Source organism: Octopus bimaculoides, chromosome 28 (assembly GCF_046866305.1).
Source record: "Octopus bimaculoides isolate indiv1 chromosome 28, ASM4686630v1, whole genome shotgun sequence".
Taxonomy (NCBI): domain Eukaryota; kingdom Metazoa; phylum Mollusca; class Cephalopoda; order Octopoda; family Octopodidae; genus Octopus; species Octopus bimaculoides.
This window is the reverse complement of record NC_142955.1, coordinates 19,043,947-19,062,618: the sequence shown is the minus strand read 5'-3', so window position 1 is coordinate 19,062,618 and position 18,672 is coordinate 19,043,947. Positions and strand designations below refer to the sequence as shown.

General features: G+C 41.5%; 1 protein-coding gene across 7 annotated transcripts in view; it reads right to left on the bottom strand.

Moving 5' to 3' along the window:
* Nucleotides 1-1,447: 1,447 nt before the first annotated feature.
* The window catches only part of LOC106867520 (methylcrotonoyl-CoA carboxylase beta chain, mitochondrial), a 37,310-nt gene continuing 20,085 nt past the window's right edge, over nucleotides 1,448-18,672 (bottom strand). For 2 of the 7 annotated variants that reach the window (XM_089344720.1, XM_089344721.1), the window contains exons 2-17: nucleotides 15,542-15,608; nucleotides 14,925-15,009; nucleotides 14,427-14,528; nucleotides 13,538-13,665; nucleotides 12,760-12,872; nucleotides 12,068-12,181; nucleotides 11,282-11,346; nucleotides 10,497-10,596; nucleotides 9,848-9,943; nucleotides 9,515-9,587; nucleotides 8,260-8,336; nucleotides 7,157-7,223; nucleotides 6,178-6,334; nucleotides 5,070-5,184; nucleotides 4,336-4,421; nucleotides 1,448-3,581 (exon numbers count right to left, since the gene is read on the bottom strand). In XM_089344720.1, the coding sequence (XP_089200846.1) occupies nucleotides 3,464-3,581; nucleotides 4,336-4,421; nucleotides 5,070-5,184; nucleotides 6,178-6,334; nucleotides 7,157-7,223; nucleotides 8,260-8,336; nucleotides 9,515-9,587; nucleotides 9,848-9,943; nucleotides 10,497-10,596; nucleotides 11,282-11,346; nucleotides 12,068-12,181; nucleotides 12,760-12,872; nucleotides 13,538-13,665; nucleotides 14,427-14,528; nucleotides 14,925-15,009; nucleotides 15,542-15,593 (1,548 nt within the window). In that variant the 5' untranslated portion in view covers nucleotides 15,594-15,608 and the 3' untranslated portion in view covers nucleotides 1,448-3,463. Of the gene's footprint in view, nucleotides 3,582-4,335; nucleotides 4,422-5,069; nucleotides 5,185-6,177; nucleotides 6,335-7,156; nucleotides 7,224-8,259; nucleotides 8,337-9,514; nucleotides 9,588-9,847; nucleotides 9,944-10,496; nucleotides 10,597-11,281; nucleotides 11,347-12,067; nucleotides 12,182-12,759; nucleotides 12,873-13,537; nucleotides 13,666-14,426; nucleotides 14,529-14,924; nucleotides 15,010-15,541; nucleotides 15,609-16,278; nucleotides 16,898-18,672 lie in introns of those variants that run through there. The other 5 variants (XM_089344718.1, XM_089344719.1, XM_089344717.1 and 2 more) reach the window with 4 other exon arrangements.

Below are 18,672 nucleotides of genomic sequence, written 5' to 3'. Positions count from 1 at the left end.
CTGGGTCTGTTTCAGCATGGTTTTTACGGCTGCCGGATGCCCTTCCTAACACCAACCAACCTACAGAGTGGACTCGGTGCTTTTTACATGGCACCAGCACAGGTGAGGTCAGTTTTGGCAGGGTTTTTACAGCTGGATGCTCTTCCAGTCACCAACCACTTCACAGTGTGAACTGGACACTTTGTAATAATAATAATAATCCTTTCTACTACTAAAGATACAAGACCTGAAATTTTGGAGAAAGGGCTAGTTGATTACATCAACCCCCAGTGTTTCACTGGTACTAAATTTATTGACCCTGAAAGGATGAAAGGCAAAGTCAACCAAAGTGGAATTTGAACTCAGAACTTATAGTCCGGATACTTATTGATCATTCATTCATTCATACATACATACATACATACATACATACACACACGCACACACACGACGGGCTTCTTTCAGTTTCCGTCTACCAAATCCAATCACAAGGCTTTGGTTTGCCCGAGGCTATAGTAGAAGACACTTGCCCAAGGTGCCACGCAGTGGGACTGAACCCAGAACCATGTGGTTGGGAAGCAAACTTCTTACCACACAACCATGCTTGCACCGAACACACACACATATATATATATATATCGTATAAAAGATCCTGGGTAAGGCCAAAACAATGTGAAGTAAATGCAAGTAAATCACAAGGAAACAAATATGTGAATTAATGTAGACTTACCTTGTATTCAATATTTCGCGGTTATGATGCCCATCCTCAAGAAATAGACGAATGTTGACGATGTACGTGTGTATAAGCATGTGAGGAGTGGACATGTGTAGAAGGGTGTTGCTATAGCAACCAGCTAGCTTCCTGTAACTCCCTTCTATTGTTGATCTTCGGTTTCTTGTGGTGTATGAGGATTGCCTCAGAGATTCTAAGGTTGCCCCTGTTACGCTGTGTTGCTTTGATGTGCACTGAGAACTCCTGGGTCTGGCATTTCTGTAGATGTTTCTTCACGGAACTCTCTGCCTTCATGTGTTCCTTAATTATTCCATCATAATATATATATATATATATATATATTACACTTTGATCTAATCCAGAAGGCCAAAAAGCTATATACATATATAAAGAGAGAGATATATAGTGTGTTGTATGAATGTGTGTGTTTGTGTGTGTGTGTCAGTGTCCCCTTGTCTTGACATGACATAATAGTTGTAAACAAGCATCACCTTCATACAAGCAGTGTCGTTCATTTGTAATCTTCTGGGAGGGTTGCTGACAGGAAGGGCTTCCCAACTGCAGAAACCTCTGCCTCAACAAATTCCTCCCCGACCCATGCAAGTATGGAAAAGTGGACATTAAGTAAAATGATGATGGTGTAGATGAACAGAGAGAGAAATCTGTTGAAGTGTACTTGGGACTGAATGCAGCCCAAGTATATGACTGGTACAAAAAAAAACAAAAACAACAGTGGAAATATGTCAAGTGATTTATTTACTAACTTTTTACTTTTCTTTTCTGTTTTTTTTTTTCTTTTCTTTTCTTTTGCAATAACAGAAACATTATTAACATGAGTTTTAGTACCCATAACCTAGGGGACCCCAGTTCAATTCCGACCCGATTCCAATAACCAAAAACAAATATTCTGCAAAACTATTGAAAAGTTCCCGAAAACAATAAAAAAGAATGTGAAATATATAAATAAATAAAATAAGAAAAATTTTAAAAAAACCCCAAATATATTGACCTTTTGTACAAGGTCAGAGTTCCAAACATAGGACCTTATGCATGCAGTGGTGACCCCTGCATGGGATCATAACTTGTAACATGAGGTCATAATTTTAAAATATAAAATCATGACTTTATATAAGGTCATAACTGTAAAAACAAGGTTATGACTTTATAAACGAGGTCATAACTTTATGATTGAGATTATGACTTCAGACATCATAACCTTATATAGGAGGTCATAGCTGCAAAAACGAGCTTATGACTTCAAAACAAAGTCATAACCTGGCAAAGATCATAATGACCTCATATATGAGGTCACAGCTCCAAAAATTGTGGTCGTGACCATTGGAATCCAAATGTGTTTGTTTAGCCAGTTGTTGTGTGAAGATAGCTATGAAATCTCACATGAAAAGGTTGTGGCCTTTGTAGTAAAGGTTGTTTGCCAACATAACATGGCAGTCCCGGTCTAGGATGAATGTTGCTGTAATTTAGCCCCAGGAGACCAGGACTGCCATGTTATGTTGGCAAACAATCTTTGCTCCAAAGTAATGTTGCTGAATATCTCAGGTTGTGAGATTTAAAAATAGTCATTTTCTAGTTGTGACCTTCGGTCAAGAGTTTGCATTAATTTAGCTGATAGCTGTGGTTAGAGTGTCAGGTTCACAACCATGAGGTTGTGAGTTCGATTTCCAGACTGGGCTGTGTGTTGTGGTCTTGAGCAAGACACTTCATTTTATGTTGCTCCAGTTCACTGAGTTGCGACGTCACTGGTGCCAAAATGTATCGGCCCCTTTGCCTCTCCCTTGGATAACATCAGTCGTGTGGAGAGGTGGAGGCTGGTATGCATGGACAACCGCTGGTCTTCCATAAGCAACCTTGCCCAGACTTGTGCCTCGGAGGGGAACTTTCTAGATGCAATCCCATGGTCATTCATGACCGAAGGAGGGTCTTTAAGATGAAATCTTAACCTAACCCTTTAGCACTCAGATTACCCTGTCAAATGTAATCCTTATTTATTCAGATGGTTTTCAATTAATCCTGGATTATCTCATAGCTTTGAGATTTCAATGACGTGATTGTTCATTTTAGAATGACATTGTAGGGGAAGTATAAGAGGCCTGATATGGCCAGTTTGAACTTGAGACAGGTAGAATATTGGGGCTGGATATGGCTGGTTTATATGCAAAAGGGATAAAACCAGTGGGGTCCTATATCTAAACAGAACTGTGATGTCACAAATACACCAGTAATGTCATAAATATAAACACCCTTGTGATGTCATAAATTTTTTAAAAAACATCAAAGAAGTAGGCTATATGTGGTTACATAATCTGCTAGAAACAACAGCCAAATCACATCTGAAATCACACACTGTCTTTATTTCGTGGTGGCAACGGCAAGGAACGAGAAGGTGAGGACTGGCCGGGGAATAGGTGCGTGGAGGCGGAATGGAAGGTGCGAGAAGACATGGGAATTAGTGGGGTTCATGCCTTTGCCATTTAAAACTATAAAAGATCTTGTGACCCAGACAGTAACTCTGAAGCAAAGCGAGATATCCATTTTTGTTTAGTTTAGGCAGAAATGGGGCCAGACTGAAAGGGGTATGATCTTACTACAAATAGGTCTATACTGCATCAACACACACACACATATCTATATATACACATACACACAAACATACACTCATTTGTGTCTCTTCCTTTTTTAAAATTTTTTGTAGGTTTTGTTTCTTCATTTTTTTTTCCTGAAATATAAAATTTACATCCGGAAGATTCCGAAGTTGGTTGGCATGACTGGAGAGTTGAGAGCTGCACTTAGGCTGAGACCAATTACGGTTCGAGTGTCCACTGGATCTATCACACCATCGTCCCAGAGTCTGGAATGCAGAATGGTTGGAATATGAGAGAGAAAGTAACAGAAATGCAAAATGGGAATGAAAGGAAAAGAGATTTGACATAAATATATCATCTCCATCATCATGTTCCTGGTGTGTTCGATGCCGGCGTCAGGTAGAAAGCACCATTCAAGTGTTGGGCCTCACGAAGGCAATGACAGATGACCGAGTCCTTTGGCCAAATGCTGTGCTTGGGAAGACCCATCAAGCCAAGTGAAATCATAGTCATGGCAGATACTGGTGTCACACAAATGGCACCTGTGCAGGTGACACGTAAAAGCACCCGGTAAAGTGGTTGGTGTTAAGAAGGGCACCCAGCCATAGAAACCATGCCAAATCAGACTGTACCTGTTTCTTGCAACAGGTACATCTGAAGCAAAATCTCTTCAGGGGCCCTTAAAAAACCCTTGTGGATCCCCAATTTACTATTTTGCTGCGTGGACCCCCAAAAATCTTACATGGACCCGCAGGAATCATATGGATCCTGGCTGAGAACCACTGGTCAACCAAATCCACTCACAAGGCTTTGGCCGACCTGGGGCTATAGTAGAAGACACCTGCCCAAGATGTCACGTAGTGGGACTGAACCTGGAACCATCCACAAATCCACGCATGCACCAATACAAACTTACGAAGACACTTTGGACACTCAAACGGTTAAAACCAGACAAAGGAAACAAAACTGGAACGGTCAGTTGCAGCCAAAGATCAGAGAAGGAGATGAAGACCGTCTCACCTTGCGCTGGAAAAGTAAGGGCTGCCCTCAGCTTCATATTTTTGAATCACAGGTGCTTTCAGGGCCTCTTCTTCTTCTGTTGACCACTGGAGAAGGGTTTTGTTGAGGGTTTTTTTTTGTTTTTTTTTTAAAAATAAAATAAAACAGAAAAAAGGAAAATGAAATGAAGAAAACTTAAGGGCTGGTTGCAGTTCAACACACACACACACTGTGTTGTAGTAGTATTGCTCAAATACAGGGACCAATACTACTACTACTACTGCAGTTACTACAACCACCACAATTACTACTACTACCACTACTGCTACTACAACCACCACTACTACTGCTGCTGCTACTACTACTACTACTACTACAACCACCACCACCACCACTACTACTGCTGCTGCTGCTACTACTACCACTACAACCACCACTGCTACTACTACTACTACTACAACCACCGCTGCTACTACTACTACTACTACAACCACCGCTGCTACTACTACTATAGCCACCACCACTACTACTACTGCTGCTACTACTACTATTACTACAACCACCACCACCACCACCACCACTACTACTACTACTACAGCTGCTGCTTGATCGTAACGCATTTGATCATAAGTCTGCAGCACAGATCCCACCCACACACCCTCACTTAGGTGGGGTCAGGGTCCACAGGTTAGCGACTTCCATGGCCACCCGCCAGCAGTGGAAAGCCAATAGACGAAGGTCTAAACTGCACTCACCTCTTTGCCCTCCCGCTTCTTCTGTTCTCTTGTAATCTGTGCCAGGACGTTGGCGGCTTGTTCTCCTCCCATCACCGAGATGCGGGCGTTGGGCCACATGTAGAGGAAACGAGGGCTGTAAAAGAAGAGGCCGGAGGGGGGGGGGAGTGATTAGACATCATCATCATTATAATCGTTATCACCGCCATCATCATCATCATCATTGTCACCATCATTATCATCATCATCATAATAATCACCACTATCATTATCATCCCCACCACCATCATCATCACAATCCTCATCATTGTCATCATCATCATCATCATCACTTTCCTCCTCCTCATCAATCAGCATCACAGCCAGTGACTTTATAATCACAAACATCATCATCATCACTCAACCCCCCCCCCCCCACCAAGCCACCCAACTTCAAGGGCCATGAAGATTTAAAGGAGCAGAGCAGGACCCATATTTTTATTGGTGCCTGGAAGACAAACAGCAAAGACAAAACCTTGGCAGGATTTGAACTCAGAACGTCGGGAGACAAAAAGCTACATAGAACCACACCTACCTGAGAAACCACTACATCTTTTAAGCCCTTATATTCCCTATCTGAGGCCCTGCCCATCATCCTTTAACGTTTGTCTTCCATGCTGGCATCAGTTGGGCAAACCAGAGAGCTGCACCCTACTCCAAGGGTCTGTCGAGCAGTGATAGGGGACAAGCACACACATGCCATGGGCTTCTTTCAGTTTCTGTCAACCAAATCCACTCACAAGGCTTTGGTCGGCCCAAGGCTATAGTAGAAGACACTTGCCCAAGGTGCCACGCAGTGGACTGAACCGGGAACCATGTGGTTGGTAAGCAAGCTACTTACCACACAGCCACTCCTGTGCCTATATATATATATATATATATATACGATGGGCTTCTTTCAGTTTCCATCTACCAAATCCACTCACAAGGCTTTGGTCAGCCCAAGGCTATAGTAGAAGACACTTGCCCAAGGTGCCATGCAGTGGGACTGAACCCAGAACCACATGGTTTGGAAGCAAGCTTCTTACCACACAGCCACACCTGCAGAGGATTAAAAGATACAAAACAGTACATTTCTTTTGGTGTTTACCTGTAAGCTCGTCCACACATTCCATAATTTCCTGCGCCATAACTGCCGCCAATTATAACAGTAATTTTGGGTACTTTGGCACAGGCGACTGCTGTTACCATCTTGGCACCGTTTTTGGCAATTCCTCCAATCTCTGCTTCACGGCCGACCATGAAACCTTGCGGGAAGAAAGAAATATATAAATAAACAAAAAAAGTATATAACAATACAAAAATATAAGACAAAAGTAACAAAAATTTCTAATAGAGAAAGCTTGCTTCCCAACCACAAGGTTCCAGGTTCAGTCCCACTGCAGGGCACCTTGGGCAAATGTCTTCCAGCAAGCTTCTTACCACACAGCCACTCCTGCGGATTGTTTATTTTTAGAATGGCATTGTAGGGTAGGTTTGAGATGCTGGATCTGGCCAGTTTGGACATAAAACAAAATATTTGGGCTGAATGCAGTCAATTTAAATGCTAAAGAGATCACTCATTAACAATCGGATTATTCTGCCAAATGTAATGTTTATTTATTCATACGGTTTTCAATTAATTATGCATTATCTCATTAATTTGATTGATAATTTTTCTAGAATGACATTGTAAGAGGCTGGATGTGGTCAGTTTGAACACAAAACAAGAGGAATATTTCGGCCAGATATGGCTAGTTTAAATGCCAAAGGGTTGAAAACTGTAGGGAGTTTGTTGAGGGGAGATTTGGCCATTACAGTTAGCATGGGAGCCAGACATTAAACGATGATGATGATGTGTTAGAACCAAAGGATCAATTGCAGAGCCCTACCTGGGCAGGTGTAGTGACTGTGTGTTTGGATTGTTGAAAGAGATAAAAGGGTGTTTGTGTCCCCATTTAAGATTGTCCCCAAGGTCTCACTCTGTTCATGGAAGACAGTGCATGCCTAGTGTGGGGATATCTCTCTGGGTTCTGTGGGTAGAATTAAGGGTAGAATGAGGGTATCTGTGCATGTGAAAGACCCCTTACCTGTGATATTCTGTAAGAACAAGAGTGGGATACCTCTCTGGCAGCAGAGCTCAATGAAATGTGTTGCCTGAAATATAATTCAAGAAAATTAATTAATTAACTATTTCTATGTATTAATTGATAGGTGCTTTCTCTAGGTCCCAGCCATTGTATGCCCCGGCCTCTTTCAGGTGTCTTGTGGTTCACCTTAGTGGAGGGATTCCCAACAGTGTGGCAATGGGATCCAACATTTTTTTTCTTTTAGTGGGACATGGAATTGCAAAAAACATTTTTACACAGCAAATATATTCCATCTGTACATTTCCCATAGATTTTTCTGGAAAGTTAGAGTAGGGCCCTGGGGAAAAATAGGTTGCGAAACACTGCCTTAGTGCCTTGCTGGGTTTGAACTCAGAACCTCTAGGTAACTGCACAGCAGTAACTAATGTTTTTATCCACTAGGCGCAGGCATGGCAGTGTGGTGAGAAGCTTATTATTAGACTGTAGCCATGCTGGAGCACCACCTAGTGTTGTGGGAGACAACCACAGACACAAAGACACACACACATATATACAACGTTGCCAGTGCCACCTGACTGGCTCCCGTGCTGGTGGCACATAAAAAGCATCCACTACACTCTTGGCGTGGTTGGCGTTGGGAAGGGCATCCAGCTGTAGAAACCATGCCAGATCAGATTGGAGCCTGGTGCAGCTTTCTGTCTTGCCAGTTCCCAGTCAAACCGTCCAACCCATGCCAGCATGGGCAACGGATGTTAAATGATGATGATGAAAGACAAGATTTGTAGATTTACTTTAAACGTTGCAAGTTAATGACTTGCCCCCGTCTGATGAGATTGCATTTTATTTTAATAACCATCACTAGTTTAATTATATATATAATAAAATTACAACTACAGGTAAAATTTAATATGGTAATCACGTTACCTCACTAGCCCCCTTCAGTGCCCAGGGCCCTCTTGGGGGGAAGTATCACCCACGTTGAAAATCTCTGCTCTAAAACAAGGAAAAGACTAGAGAAAATCACCCCAACCCCACCCTGAAACGAAAAAGGGAGGTGGTTTAGGGTGGATGGCAGGAACAGGGCAGAAGTTTTTAAAACTTACCTTTAGGGCTGATTCTGAAAAAAGGACTCCATTATTTCCAAGGATTCCAACTGGATAACCCCAGATACGTGCAAAACCTGTGGAAATATGTTTATATAGGTATATATAAATATGTGTGTGTGTGTGTATCCACCCATATGTCTGTCTGTCTATCTATCTATCTATGTGTGTGTGTGTGTGTGTATGTATATATATATATATGTGTGTGTGTTGCTTGATAAGCTGGGACCAGCGTCATACATGGTCAGCATGTGTAGATCAGAATATTGACCACGTGAATTACAATGAAAAAATATGAGAACGATATGGTATACAACATTTTTTTGTGCAGGGGTTCCTTGAGACACGTAACTTATTTTAAGGGTTACGTAAGGGTAAAGAGGTTGAGAAACGCAGGGTCTGGATGTTGGATTTCATACAAGACAACAAAGATTCTCAAAATGCTTCCACAGTTGTCTCCCTTGCAATGGACAATGCTGATGTCAGCACAGAATTTAGAAATGAAGCATTTACCGTTCTGCTGAGAGGGAACCTTGAAATGACTGGTGGTGCTTTTGAACACCAATTGGCTAAAACGAGAAAGGTTCTCCATGGCAAAGAGTGAATATGACCGTTGTATACATCCAAAGATGTCCCAAACATATTTGGACTGATCTAAATGCTTGTTTGTTCACAACATTGTTTCTGTGCAACCACTACGAGATATACACACACAAAGCACAAAGCACTTGTGCAGGTTCCACATAAAAAAAAGCCCTGATGCCATGTAAAAAGCACCCAGTACACTTTGTGGTTGGCGTTAGGAAGGGCATCCAGCTGTAGAAATCATGCCAGAACAGACAACTGGAGTCTGGAGCAGCTCCCAGGCTTGGCAGCTTTGGTCAAACTGTCCAACCCATGCCAGCACGGAAAACGGACGTTAACCCTTTTCTTACCATATTTCTGTCAGTCTATGCTGCCTTTGTTTCAATTAATTTTTAATAAAGTGAAGAATTTGGTAAAATAACTTTCTTATTATTAAGCAAGCTGGGCTCTGGAACAAATTAACATAAAATTTTGATGGAAGATTATAATTTAGATGACTTTAAAAACAGTAAGTTTGTGTCAGAGAACCTGAGGTGGTCTCAGGTGGGTTCGTATCAAAAAGGTTAAATGATAAGGACACACACACACACATAACTGTCAAAGACAGTTACGTAAGAAGCCATTCTTACCAGAGGGAAACAAAGAAACAGACACAGATGTTTCCACTTACCAGTGACAATGGAATCACCATACATGGACTTGAACTCATCGAACCTACTTCCATCCACTGTTCTGGCAATCACCTGTAGAATTATGGCAAGGAAAGAGAGACTTTGGTTAGTGAGGAACAACAATATTCTAGAAGATAACACACACACACGTGTGTGTGTGTGTGTGTTGGACTGCTGAACTCTACACGTTTTTTCATTCTCTCTCTCTTTATCTCCTCTTCTTTCTTTCTGTCGAAGAGCTTAGGCTCAAAACATAAAAGAGCTTACCATTTTTCCCAAGTGTCAAACTAATAACCTTAGTACAAATTAAAAAAAACAACCAGGTTACGCACCTCTCTGACATCAAAACTCTTCTTCAAATTACTACCCACAAGTCCGTAGAGTTCGTCAGCCGGATGGACAGGCTCCTCTACCTCAGTGATGGTCACCTGGAAGAGAAAGATGGACAGGCATCATTAGCTCTCTGGCTCTTGTCAAACCATCCCATCCCACCCATGCCAGCGTGGAAAACAGGCATTAAATGACCATGATGATGATGATGACCATGATGATGAAAATATAAACCTCTTACTACACCAGGGGTTTTCAAATCGTGGTCCGCAAGGACAAGACAGGGGGTCCGTGGACAGCAAATACTTTTTATGGGCAATTTGATTTTATATATGTTTTTTAATCGAAATCTTTTAATTGACAATAAACCTATTTGTTAAATACTGTTAAATAAATAAATGTAAAAATGTTATTTTAAGCAAATATTTATGTATAAATTTCATAAGCGTTTATAAGGGGGTCCCCCTAAGGTAAAGCCTGAAATATAAAGGGGTCCGCAAGTCAAAAAATTTGAAAACCCCTGGACTACACAACCATGCCTGCATGTATGGTCAGTCAAGCTGACGAAAATAACAACAACAGCAATAACAAAACAATGACATCAACAGCAGATAAGAATAACAAAAAGAACAAACAGTTCGATATACGTACATTAGGCTTCTTCACGTAATTCAAGTTGGAGACAATCCGGCGAGCAATGTGTAGGGCATGGCCATCATCTTGGGCATAGTGGTCAGTCACACCAGACTTTCTGAAAGAAGATCAGATCAGATAAATTAATTGCTGGTCAGGACATTTTATTTTAAGGTTCCAACCCTAATATTCTGCCAAGTATATTAAAAGCTTATCAACAGCAATAATGGACACATGAGATAATGTAGTCCAAGGTACACTACGCCCGAATAAGAGATGGGACGGTCATGGCTAGAACATCTCTGATCATAAAACTATTGGACCAAGACTGACCTGGGGCTAAACAACAACAGCAATAATGCAGGATACATCAGATAATGTAGTCCAAGGTACACTATGCCTGAAAAGAAGATGGGATGGTTATCGTTGAAACATCTTTGGTCATAGGTCTGCTGGATCAGGATTGACCGGGGGCTAAACAACAAAGATGGGAACATTAGATAATGTAGTCCTAGATACACTATGCCTCAATAAAAGACGGGATGGTCACAGCTGAAACATCTTTGATCACAGGTCTACCAGATCAGGACTGACCTCGGGTTAAACAACAACATTAAAAGGACACATTTCATAATGTATTCCTAGATACATTATGTGTCAATAAAAGATGGGATGGTCATAGTTGGAGCATCTTTGGTCATAGGTCTGCTGGATCGAGACTGACCTGGGGGCGAAACAACAACCTGCTTCTCCCCATGCCCTCCACCACCAAAAACCCGTGTCACTCTCGTGAAAGGACTTACCCACAATGCAAATCTGCTCCACCCAGGTTTTCTGCGGAGACTTCCTCTCCCGTGGCCGCTTTCACCTGGGGAAATAAAAATGGTTTCACAATAAAAGAGTTTAAATGAAACAAGACAGGTGTGGTTAAGGTGTTGCTTCCGTAAACATGTGGTTCTGGGTTCAATATCACTGCGTGGCACCTTGGGCAGGTGTCTTCTAATACGGTGTCAGATTGACTTGATCAATGCCTTGTAAGGGGACTGTAGAGGTGTGGCTGTGTGGTAGGAAGTTCACTTCCCAGGCACATGGTTCCGGGTTCAGTCCCACTGTGTGGCACATTGGGAAAGTGTCCTCTCCTATAACCTTGAGCCAACCAAAGCCTTGTGAGTGGACTTGGTAGATGGAAACTGAAAGAATCCCACAATATATATATATATATATATATATATATATATATAATCATTTAACGTCTGTTGTCCATGCTGGCATGGGTTGGACAGTTTGACTAGGGCTGGGAAACTGGAAGGCTGCACCAGGCTCCAGTCTGATTTGGCATGGTTTCTATGACTGGATGCCCTTCCTAACGCCAACCACTCTGAGAGGGTAATGGATGCTATTATGTGCCAAAGGCTTTGGTCATTGCCTCCATGAGGCCCAAAGCTTGAAAGGAATTGAAAAGAATGAAATATTGAATATTAAAGGATTAGTATACTTTCTTGCATTTTAGCAATCTTCAAGGTCCCATGTTGTGACAGGAATGTTTCAACTGTCAGTTGAAACATTCCGTGTACAATGGTGATACTTACCAAGGGTGGGCCAGCCAAAAATATTGTGCCCTGTTTACGCACAATGACGCTCTCATCAGCCATGGCGGGGACGTAGGCACCCCCAGCCGTACAGCTTCCCAGGACTATGGCAATCTGCGAAGGAAAACAGAGACAATTAAGGAGGGAGGACTGGTAGTAGTAGCAGCAGCAGCAGCAGTAGTAGTAGTAGTAGTAGTAGTAGTAGTAGTAGTAGTAGTAGAGGTAGTAGTAATGATTTCAATCACCCATCTTGCATGGGTCATTTCTCAGACAGGTCACAGCTGTCCCAGCTTTTCCCAAATTCGTTGGCCACAGTTGTCCCAATGATTTCAAATTTTGGCACAAGGCCTGCAATTTTAAAAACATTTGCTTTGCAGTTTTCACTAAGAGTCTCTTGGAGGATAATGTAGTCCTAGATACACTTATGTCTGAATAAAAGATGGGATGGTCACGGCTGGAACGTCTTTGATCATACCTCTGCTGGATCAGGACTGACCTGGGGTGAAACAATAACAAGGAAGAGCACACAAGCTGACGTAGTCCTAGATACACTATGTCTGAATAAAAGACAGGATGGTCACAGTAGTAACGTTTTTGATCATAGGTCCTACTGGATCAGGACTGAACTAGGGTTGAATAACAACAACAACAACAACAACCACAATGCTAAGTTGATATGAAACTGGAAATACCTGTGGAATTCCTAGTGAAGACATGTTGGCTTGGTTGAAGAAGATCCGCCCGAAATGGTCTCGGTCTGGAAACACATTGGCCTGACGAGGGAGGTTGGCACCACCGGAATCCACTGTCAAATTACAAACACACAAGCAAATATTATTATTATTATTATTATTATTATTATTGAGTGAGGAAGTGGTGCATACCATCGAAGTGACACTGGGGTACAAATATACGAAGCCCAGTATACCCATCAGGACTACCCGTCTGATAAGGGTACACCAGGCACATGCATCACAACCATACGTGCGCGACATGGTGATCTCATATCAAGATAAACAGCGCATGACCTCGCAGGTGGGGCCCAGTTAGAATATTCTTGAGGTCGAGTAGCCCATCCTGAGAGGTTAAAGATGGATGAGAATTAATTCTGTGATGCAATCATTCTATTTATTGTTCCAGTCCGAAGTTGAATTCCAACTGTTGGTCAATTTGTCCCAAAGTTCTTATCTCGACATAAAATTAAAGAAGCGAATGTCATTTATCTCCCCTTTGATATCTGACGTCATCTGATGCATGTGTCTGGTGTACCCTAATCAGACGGGTAGTCATGATGGGTACATTGGGCTTTGTATATTTGTACCCCAGCATCACTTTGATGGCATGCACTCCTCTCTCACTCAATAATGATGATAATAATGATAAAAATAATAATAATAATAATAATAATAATAACAATATTAATAATAATAATAATAAATAAGTGGATGCATTGACTAAATGCTGACATACCTAGGTATATGCAGGGCAGGCGATTCTGTTGTGCTATCTCTTGTGCTCGGACATGTTTCTTCACTGTAATGGGGTAATACGAGCCGCCTTTCACTGTGGGGTCATTGGCAACAATCATGCACTCGACACTTTGAAGAAAGAAAGAGAGAGAGAAAGGATGAGACTTTGAGAGAGAGAGAGAGAGGGGGGGTAGCAGAAAAAAGTGAGATTTTAATCCTTTAATATTTAAACCAGCCATATCCGGCTGAAATATTCAGTTTTATGTTCAAACTGGCCAGATCTGGCCTGTCACATCCACCCTACAATGTCATTCTAAAAATGAACAATCACATCATCGAAATCTCAAACCGATGAGATAATGCATGATTAATTCAAAATAAACAATTATTCAAGGCGGTGCCCCAGCATGGCCACAGGCTTCTTTCAGTTTCTATCTACTAAATCCACTCGCAAGGCTTTGGTCAGCCTGAGGCTATAGTAGAAGATACTTGCCCAAGGTGCCACGCAGTGGGACTGAACCCGGGAACCATGTGGTTGAGAAGCAAGCGTCTTACCACACAGCCACACCAGCACCTATGTATGTGTGTGTGTATATATATATAAGTACATAAATGCATGTTGTATAGTTGGATGGATATATATATATAAAATATACACATACATACCCCAATCTCATACATACAGATATACATACATTAAGATGCACACACAATAATACTCTCAAATACACACACCTTACACAAATATTCATATACACAAGCTTCACGCACACACAGACCAGAGAAATCAACAAGTAGAACGTTTGATCACACCACATTACTCCATGTGCACAGCCCCAATAACAGAAAGTACACCACCACTACCACCACGTTACACTACCAATACCTACCCAGAGACACGTCCTATGCCACAGATGATGCCACCAGCTGGGACCTCTTCATTGCCATACAGTTCATAGCCGGCCAACTGCGACAGTTCCAGGAATGGAGACCTGTGGATATATAGATATATACATATATTTATGGATACCAAAACACAAGGATAAGAAAGCAGACTTCTTTATTGAATTTCAACACACTGAAGCCTGGCGGCAAAACACAAATATGTATATCATCATCATCATCATCATAACTTAACGTCTGCTTTCCATGCTGGCATGGGTTAGACAATTTAACTGATGACTGGCAAGCTGAGGGGGATGCACCAGGCTCCAATCTGATCTGGCAGAGTTTCTACAGCTGGATGCCCTTTCTAACGCCAACCACTCCAAGAGTGTAGCAGGTGCTTTTTACGTGCCACTGGCACAGGAGCCAGTCAGGGGGTATTGGCATGGGCCATGTTCGGAGAACAATTGGTTTAGGAAGTAGTTTGAAATAAATATCCTTACCCAGAGTCTAGCAATGTGTTGATACGGTCTCTGGGGAGCATCTTTCCACGAGATGTCTGTCGTAATCTGGCCTTCTCTCCACCACCTGCAACCGAATAATGGAGTAAGAGAAAAACGAATAGTAGGTTGAGTTTACCTAGGTTTAAATACGTTCTCAGTGAGGTCTAAGGAACCTCTTAACAGGAAAAGCATTTGAAAAATATGCATAAAACATGTGACTTTGTATTCTGGAACAGTCCAGAGAATTATAATTATGACAGGTAGATAAACGTAGTCAGCTTCATTTGAAACCAGTTTAATGAGTTCCAATGTGTCTATGCACGAAATTCTTAGCCCGTGAGTCACTCCGTAACTTCTGCAGACTGATAATGAATCGTTTATATGATCATGTTTTGGGTTCTATTTTTCCAGTTTGTATCACCAAACCAGAATAAGTAATGTTAGTGACCGCAAGTTAAAAACAACTGTATAGGCAAAATTAATATATATATATTATATATATATATATATATATATATATGACAATTATATATAACAAGGGCACTATGAAGCACCAGCTTCGCTAAAAATAGGAGTCAAAAAATACTCTGAAACCACAAAAATTAACCCACATTTACCTTCAACGATTTTGGAAATCCTGGATTTCAATAAGTTCACTTGCTCCTTCATGCTGGAATAGTTGTTCTATATATAAAAAAAATATATTTTAGGGTCAAATATATATATATATAATGTAGAGGTGTCAGTGGTAATCCAGGCAATTAGTATCCAAACACTCGCTTTTCGTACTTCATGTGAGATCGATAGAAATAAAATGGAACTACCGAAGTCGATTTAGATTGCTAGATGCGAATGGAATTATAACAAGGTTTTGATAACAGACGAGAAAGACCTTTGATTTATTGGGTCTGTCTGGTCGGGTCTTATCCGAGGGGAAGGGACTTTAAGGAACTAAACAACAAGAACACGATGACCCTGGTAGTTAAATAGCAGTCAAATACATCCACTTAAAAATATTTGCGACCATTTTAATAGAACACTGAAACACTATTTGGATACTTTGAACTGTGGTGGTCGTGGTTGGAATGTTTTGATCATAGGGTTATTCATAGTGAACAACAGCGATAATAATAATGCTTTCTGATACTGGCACAATGCCTGAAATTCTGGGGGAGGGGGCTAGTCGATGACATCGTCCCCACCCCTCCAGTGCCCGAAAGGTAGTTAGTTTAGCGACCCCCCCCCCCCGAACAGAATGAAAGGCAAAGTCGACCTCGGCGGAGTTTGAACTCAGAACGAAACACAATAATCATAATAATAATAATAATAATAATAAACCTGAGCTACTGCTTACCTCGTAGTCGGCGGATCCGTGGTCAGGCCGAGTACCAATCACTCCGAGTTTGTCCGTGTACTTCAGCCTGCGACACACGGTGCATATAGTACCCGAGATCTTGAGAAGACCCGGTCGAAGCATCACGAAGGATGAAAGCCACTAAGTCACACAACTTGTATAATACCTCTGTGTATATATATATATACGTGTTTATGTATGTATGTTTATAACCACAAACGGAGGGCAAGGTCCTTCACGATAATCGAGCAGTGTCCTATAATATATATATATATATACATATATCTATACAGATGGCATAGATGGGGCGGGACAGTCTGTATGGTATATAATACAATGTATAAAAATATATTAGATTATGTCTGTGTGTAAGAGAAAGCAACGGGAAAGGTGTTCACACAGGTAATGTTATATTTTATATATATATGTATATATAGTGTATTTACAAGTGGCACAGAGGGATCGGGGCAGCCCGTACAGTAGGGAATATAGTATTGTTATGTTATATATGCGTGTGTGTGTGTGTGTTAGAGACAGTAATTGAGTGAGAGCAAGGTGCTCCTTCGCAACCAGCTGCAAAACCTCGCCGGATGTCTTTGCCATGCGGATTGGCAAAGTCAAACAGGACCTTTTTTAGTTTCGTATCTTTCTAACTACAACATCAACAAACAATTATGATAATCCCTTCTACTATATAGACACAAGGCCAGTCATTTCAGAGGACGTGGATGAATCGATTACATCGCCCCCCAGTGTTCGATTGATACTTATTTTATCGACCCCCCGAAGAGATGAAAGGCCAATTCGACCTCGGTGGAATTTGAACTCTAGGACTTATGTAATTATAACTTACATTTGCATTAAAAAAACGTTGGAACGTTCCCACAGAATGCAATCGCAAATTATCTAAAAATCCATAAACTACAATTAAATTCAATCTTTATTTTTTATGTAAACTTTGTCGAATGCTTTTGCCCTTTTAGTTTCGTACTTTTTTGTAGTTTTATGTAATTGCTTTAAGAACGTGGTTTAGGGGTTAGAGTACTTGGCTGGCGGTCGTAAGGTTATGGGTTCGAATTCCGAAGGTGCGTCGTGTCCTTGAGCGAGATTCTATATTTTACGACGTGGTCATGCTGGGGCACCACCTTCAAGACTTTTTAATTTGAAAGAATCGACTCGAATACTCAAAATTTTAGAGCCTGGTGCTTATTTTATCGGTTTCGTTTGCCCAACCACTAAGTTACGTGTGTGTATCAAGCGGAAATGGGAACAAACACAGACACAAAAGACATACATACACACGTATACATACACACGTATACATACACACACACACACACACACACATCATTTAACGTCCGTTGTCCGTGCTGGCATGGGTCGGCCGGTTTGACTGGGCTGCCACGCTGAAAGGCTGCACCAGACTCCAGTCTGATTTGGCAGGGTTTTCTACAGCTGGATGCCCTTCCTAACATGCCAACCACTCCGAGAGTGTAATCGTTGCTTGACGGGCTTCTTTCAGTTTCCTTCTAACAAATCCACTCACAAGGCTTTGGTCAGCCTGAAGCTATAGTAGAAGACACTTGCCCAAGGTGCCATGCAGTGGGACTGAACCCAGAAACGTGTTTGGGAAGCAAGCTTGTTACCACACAGCCACGCCTGAACTTATGAAAGGCACACACACACACACACACGAGTTTAGAAGGGGAAGAATGTGTAAGTTCATATTGTTGCCTGATTCGGAACCCCCTTCCCCCCTCCTCTCTTCTCCCCATTCATATTTAACTCCCCACCCCACATCGTATGTACTGAAACCCCTAGTTCTCAGTTACATGCTCTTACTGATGCTACTTTTATTCTTCGCAGTAGACTTACGTTTCCCATATTTGAAGAAAATCTGTCTGTCTGTCTGACTGTTTGGTAGACACAAACTGAAAGAAGCCCATCGTGTATCTATCACACATACACAAACACGCACGCACACACACACGCGCGCGCGCAGGGGTGCTGAAAAGTTCCTGGCTTTGGGTAAAAGAAAATAGAGGCGGATCAGTTAATTATGATTCTATTCAACATATTCCCCTTCTCAGATATTCACGCACTTATTGCAGGGGTCCTTCAGTTTTTCTAAACCCTATAAAAGAACTCAGAAAGCGGGGTCTCCAACCAGGCCTTTCATAACACCCTTAAAAGCCAGGAGCTTTTCAGCACTCTTTGCATATATATTTATGTATGTATGTATGTAGGTATATATACAAGGGGGTGTTGAAAAGTTTTTGATTTTGGGTAAAAGAAAATAGAGGAGGATCAGTTAATTATTATTTTATCCAACATATTCCCCTATAGAATCGGAATCTACCCCATTTGAAGCATATTTATAAAAAAATTTCATTG